The sequence below is a fragment of the Adiantum capillus-veneris genome, chromosome 12, assembly GCF_014529385.1.
Source record: "Adiantum capillus-veneris isolate H3 chromosome 12, ASM1452938v2, whole genome shotgun sequence".
NCBI classification, from domain to species: Eukaryota; Viridiplantae; Streptophyta; class Polypodiopsida; order Polypodiales; family Pteridaceae; genus Adiantum; species Adiantum capillus-veneris.
In genome coordinates this window covers 125,101,170-125,107,169 of record NC_140942.1, presented here as the reverse complement: position 1 = coordinate 125,107,169, position 6,000 = coordinate 125,101,170, and the positions used below count along the sequence as shown (strand labels likewise).

The window sequence follows — 6,000 nt, the reverse complement described above, 5'->3', positions numbered from 1 at the left end:
AACAAGATGCTTAGTTAATGCCCCTCACAAGAAAAAGGAATGAACAAGGTTTGCCATCACTAGCTTGCCATGTGGCATTAATCGACAAGCTTGATCCAGCGACCCTAAATTACTCCCAAGAGTTCCATGCTTAACCAACTACCTTCTCCCAAGCCCCACAGACTCACACAAGCTCAAGGGAAGAAAATTAACTCAGCTACCACCAAGTAGTAGCCTTTTTGCTAGTTATTATTCCACAACCCAGAGGTGACATAAGGTGGTGATCTAGCCATTCAGAGAACATGCCATATGCAATCTTGACCCCTCTTTTCTGCTAATGAGAATAGTCATTGTTCATGACTTCTCATCACCTTGCAATCTTATATGTAAACAACAAGACCGTGTGCCAAGTAAAACAGACTACAGCCAAACCCCAAGTCATTATACCGCTGCAGCTTTCAGCTGACAACTTGCTCATTGCAACGCTTATTGAAAACGCTAGCAAGAATAACAAGTCACTCTTTGTCTGACCCCACAAAAGAATTACTCATTCATGTGACGCCTGAGATAAACCGGAAGCAAGTGCAAACTGGAGAAAATAAGGCGGTAACAATGGACTCATCAAGAACAAGAAAAATATGTACAAAAGAATCCATGTCTTATTACCAAGAAATCCTTGGGGAAACATGACTCCACCTTTACGGTAAGAAGAGAGCTTAATGCAACTCCTAACCATGGCAACTCAACACACTACACAACTCTGACTCTAGGTAAACAAAGAGAAGCTTTTTGCAGCAAGTATACAATGTCAAAATTTTGATCAACCAATGAAACAAGGTTGATTAGGTTGAAGCCTAAGCCACAAAAAGGGAGCTGGAACTTCATAAAACAAAATCTTCTGGACTGTAGTACTCTGCTACGATCCTATATACATAAGAGGGAGTGTGCCCACCACTGCAAAAAATAAAACATTCCAAACTCAGCATTGTAGAACGTTTTAGAAACAGTAAACAAGATAATGCTCATTCAGAAACTAGGAGAGAAACAAGGCAAACAAACACGAGTCCAAGCACACACCCACTCATAGGCTTTCCATATCGCTACCATACGCCAAAGGCATACTACAGGTATGGAAGTGGATGAAAAATGTATGGTTCAGGTCTTCAGGCAACTCCATGAGTTAGATACCATGAAAACACAAGCTACATGTAGCAATTATGAAAGTGTTTGCAATCCGTATGGTATTTGGCGTACAATACACGGAAATAAATACACACACACACACACACACACACACACACACACACACACATATATATATATATATATATATATATATATATATATATATATATATTATATATTATATATATTATATATATAGTTATATATATATATATATATATATATAAAGCTTGATGAAGTCATTCGTGTATCATACGCCAAATACCATACAAGTCTGAAAATGTCTATGTACCCACTCATAAGCCCCTTGCCCATGCCCATGCCCGTTACAAGAAATGCAAACAAGTGATTCCTACATGCCTCCCATACAAAGAAACAGACACAAAAACAAACTTCCTTACATATCGGTTATCAGTAAGCTGACAAGGTCAGGTGGAACATAATCAAACGTTGGATTGACTGTTCGCAAACTGGACCTCCCAGATCCCCCATCCAAACAGTCAGACATATCCCCAAAATCGATGATGTCCGATGGAGACTTCATGTCATTCAAAAGAATATAAGGATTGTGTGGATACTGAGGACACAGCTGCAATGACCAACCAATTTAGAAGATTCAGTACTGGCCCATCGTGAAACAAAAACCAACAGCAACCACTAAAAGTAAAAACAGCTCTCAAAAAATAACACCTAAAGTTATCTGACAGAACAACCCCTTCGCTTAAATTGCTCGCTTTGCCAACATGGAAGTGAAACACATGAGATCAACAATCCCAATCTCAGTACAGCAATTACAGAAATTCCAAATCATCCTTGCTTGGACATGTTAGTTGAAAGAAATTCCGTCGTCGTTACGACCTCGATGTATGTTGCTATTATGAGTCATGTTTTCAGCCTGTTTTGGTGCAATTCAATGCTCAAAGGGTTGTTAGCTCTATGTGACATACATGTAGCTCGAAAAATTCAAAAAAGAATGGTTTTTATTTTTGCTGTTCTGTGCACAGACCCTGAACCCTAACTTTTGTCATCCCGACCACGACCCCATTTGCTGTCCTCGTTCCCCGTCCCATGTTTCTATGGTCCCGGTTCTAAGTGAGCCATAAGGATTTGCAACCCTGTGATGATTGACGATAACTCCATCTCCTATAACATCTAGCTGTTCTATGTCCACGTCTTCCACAATACTTCATCAAATAGAACAGAAAATACGACTTCAAACATCTTGAATATACAAACAACAGCACATCATACTAATCAATTAAATACACCATTCTCTCCACATCCCCGCCTCTTTAAATACTACTGAATGCAGTATTCTTGCAACCACAACACTTGTGCATAATGAATGTTACCTTGTGCAATCCGGCAAGGACCACAAATGGAACAGCATGACGGCGTGCTGCAAGTGCTACCATGTGTAAACCTACTGGAACCATAACTCCTCCACTTGCGACCACAGCATGTGCTCCAACAATGACCTGGAAATTCAAGTTGAGGGCAGTATGAAATCCTACTGCTGGATAAACATAAGATCGTGTCTAAGAGGGTGGCTAATGGAAAAAAGTTTGCATACAATTCTTATATAAGATCGCTACCAAATTGCGACCCGTATCGACAAGACAGATCCCCTCAGTCACAACAGGAAAAAAAAAATGTGGAAATAAAACTCTGATTCTGTCTCATGTAAGGGCAGTTCTTAGATAATAGTTCTGTGAAGGCATTACAGACAGTAGGATCAAATCCTTGTGGCTGTTAAAAGCTCAAATATGTAAATTATTTTTCTCATGTATGTGGGCATAGAGCAGCCTATCAACCTTATCGAGCTTATATGAAAGAGATTGAATCAGTAGAATAGCATAATGTTGGCCAAAATGCAACGAGGGAGACTAGGCCAAACGGTGAACAAAAGGAACAAATCATCAAGCATAGAAAAACAGTGCCAATGAAGGATGGACTAATTGAACACTTATGTCCAGTACCACGTTTTATTCAAGACAAGCCAAAATGACCATTTTTGGACTACATAAGTAGTCCTTAGTAAAAGGTTGAATTTTGGGTGCATCTCTAGACCATTGGATGAAGCTTACGGATTAGTGCCATATGGCAAGCTAATGATAATAAACTTTTTTTTTAAATTTCTTTTGGGCCCTTGTGAGAAGGTGTTGACATTTGTGTACCTCTTCTCTTTAAAGAGGGGCATTCAGTATTGTGTCAAACATTATTTATTATGCTTTTAAAATATATTGTAATTATTAATTCATTGCTACACTTTTTTTCCAAAAAACAAAATATTTTCTTGTGATACCACATGTTTTAATATACAAGTGTCACTTTCTGTTTTTCTCTCTCACAAATCACAAAGAAGCCTCTTATTATGAAATTCTTCTCAATAGCCTTATGTAGGCCATGTTGTTTCCTTTTTCCATGTTTTTGGGCTCTAGCCTATTTAACCCTTTAATCCAGTAAGCTCTTTTCTTTATAACTATAACGACTAGACTCTGGGCTAAAATAAAAGTCTTCTAATTGTTTATCATACATAACACCCACAGCTCTTTATAATTTTTGTAGTTCACTTAGTACCGCACATCTTTGTAAGTGTACTGATGGTACGTGACCGTATCTGCCCACCCTGGTGCTGATCACATTGGGAAACAAATGCTATGACAAATACGTTCTCCACTAACATGTTGAAGAGGTGGTTTCAGAGTGCTTGATAAAAATATGATGTTCCTAGCAAACTCAGAAATATGTATCTGCGTGGAGGAAACTTCAAGCAGTTTACAAAGATAAACATAAACAAGCTTCATGTGCCTCACAGCTGAAAAAGCCATTGAAACAACCTCAAAGTATCCTACACACAGTTTCAAGCATTAAAAAAACCCTAGGGTGCAGAAACTAACCATATTCACTCTGGATATCAAAGCAAAAACAGCAGCATCAGCGACGAGGGTCGTTTGCAAATTTGCATCTGCCAACTCCCTAGCCAATGTCTGGCCCTGATACCTAGACACGCAAGCAAAACCCCCATGTTATAATTGTACACAGCCACTTCCATACAACAAAGCCTTACCTCCTTTACCTGGGTGCACCTTCTGCAACAAAGACTTCAAATGAACGCTTTTTCTTGGCTTCAAGGAGAAATTGAAGCACTGCATGTGATCTACCACATGTCATTATCACTTCACTGGCAAAAAATATAAACCAAACCTAATGAGAAGTTGGTTGGCGCAGGCCGTATAGCTCTCTTTCTCTACAATAGCATAGCACCTGCTCCATCACCTAGAGTCTTAGACTAAGAAGCGGTAAGTACTTATGGTGAATGTGTTGAAGTGCCTGGTCTGCCACTTGCGCATGATAGCTGTCGATTTCTTGAAGCAATTCGTTGATGCCCTCGATAACACTATGCTTGAGTTTCCAAATTTTAGAGTTTTTTTCTCCAGCTGTAGGAATAAGAAAAGCCAGATTTTAGTCACATTTTCATGAAAAAGCCTGCTCTGCTCCTTTAAGAGTAGATAAAATTGAAGGATTCCCTACATTTGCTTTTGCTTTCAGAGTCGCCACCAGATGATGTATTGCATGCTGTAGCTCTAGCTGGTATGGACTCAAGAAGGTTGTGCAATGAAGGGGCTCTTAGTACGCTTCTATTTGCAGCTGCAACCGCGACTGCAGAGAAGCCGGCTTTTTCACTACTCTCTTCATCATCATCACTCAGAGCGATGTTGCTTACATCAGCTAACGTTTTTGTTTCGAGTGATGCTTCCTCTTCCCTTATGATGTGTAGAACACGTCGTACTACATTTCCAACTGTAAGCTCTGCAAAACAGATCATAGTACCTTGTAAAGTAGGCCATGTCTTTCCTGCTCTTTAACACAACCATGCAAGGTTACACTTTTGCCATAAAAGACAAAGTATGATACTTGATTAGTACTGCAACTTCATTAAAATCTGCAACAACAGTTGACAGACTAACATAAAGCTACAAAAGCACTTCAACAATGCATAGTTGAGACAAAATCCAGCTTCAGGTTTTTCCATGAGCTTGAGATACTCCCGATGGGTTAAATTTTGGTGGCTCCAGGATCAAAGAAGATGACTGCTTTGTGGCCAAGATTCTTTCCATAAGCTCTACACAATTCCTTGGGAGCATCGGGTGTAGAAATTGCATAAATGTCTAGAGCAAGTCTCATTATGATTCTGGATTTCTTGGTGGGAGGTTGCTTGGAAGATTTATCTCCTTTGTGGAGATAGGAAGCGTGTCACGTGACACATCCAACCCTATGTGTCCGTGGACAAGTTACAACATGACCAGGGTTCAGTCAGTCAAGTCAGTCTAGGATAGGAAGTGATCTGGCACTTTTGTGAGTATGTTCGCAGACCGTGCATGGCCAGTCACTTAGATTAGATGCATATCCTCCGGTTGCACACAGCATGATCATCAGCATTCCCATCAGAATCCATTAGGGGAATTTTCCAGAGCATTAAACCTATTTTCCCTATTTTTTGACATTTTTCACTTATTTATTAAGTGACTTTTGTTGGGAACTAGGTAAGGCAATTTTGCTAAGATAATATATAAGCAAACCAAAGCTAGCACTTTCTGGCAGAAGAAGGAGAGCATCAGGCACTCAGTGCAGTAGGCCTCCGGAGACCCTTCTCAGCAAGACGACCCCCCCCCCCCCCCCCCCCCCCCCATAGCCTGGCGTTTTCCACTCAGAAGGCCAGCGTTTTCAGCCTAAGACTTCAGCAATTTCCAGCCATTGGTACAGCATTTCAGAGCCTGCATTTCAGCATTTTCTAAGCCCTACAGCCAACGTTTTCACCACCAGGACCCTGGC

At 40.2% G+C, this 6,000-nt stretch overlaps 1 protein-coding gene across 1 annotated transcript in view; it reads right to left on the bottom strand.

Moving 5' to 3' along the window:
- Positions 1-573: 573 nt before the first annotated feature.
- LOC147446471 (uncharacterized) overlaps positions 574-6,000 on the bottom strand; it is a 55,826-nt gene continuing 50,399 nt past the window's right edge. Inside the window, exons 3-9 of the mRNA XM_086525679.1 lie at positions 4,699-4,977; positions 4,475-4,604; positions 4,244-4,348; positions 4,065-4,167; positions 2,517-2,642; positions 1,566-1,753; positions 574-933 (exon numbers count right to left, since the gene is read on the bottom strand). Coding sequence (XP_086381805.1) covers positions 861-933; positions 1,566-1,753; positions 2,517-2,642; positions 4,065-4,167; positions 4,244-4,348; positions 4,475-4,604; positions 4,699-4,977 — 1,004 coding nt within the window. The 3' untranslated portion in view covers positions 574-860. The remainder of the gene's footprint in view (positions 934-1,565; positions 1,754-2,516; positions 2,643-4,064; positions 4,168-4,243; positions 4,349-4,474; positions 4,605-4,698; positions 4,978-6,000) is intronic.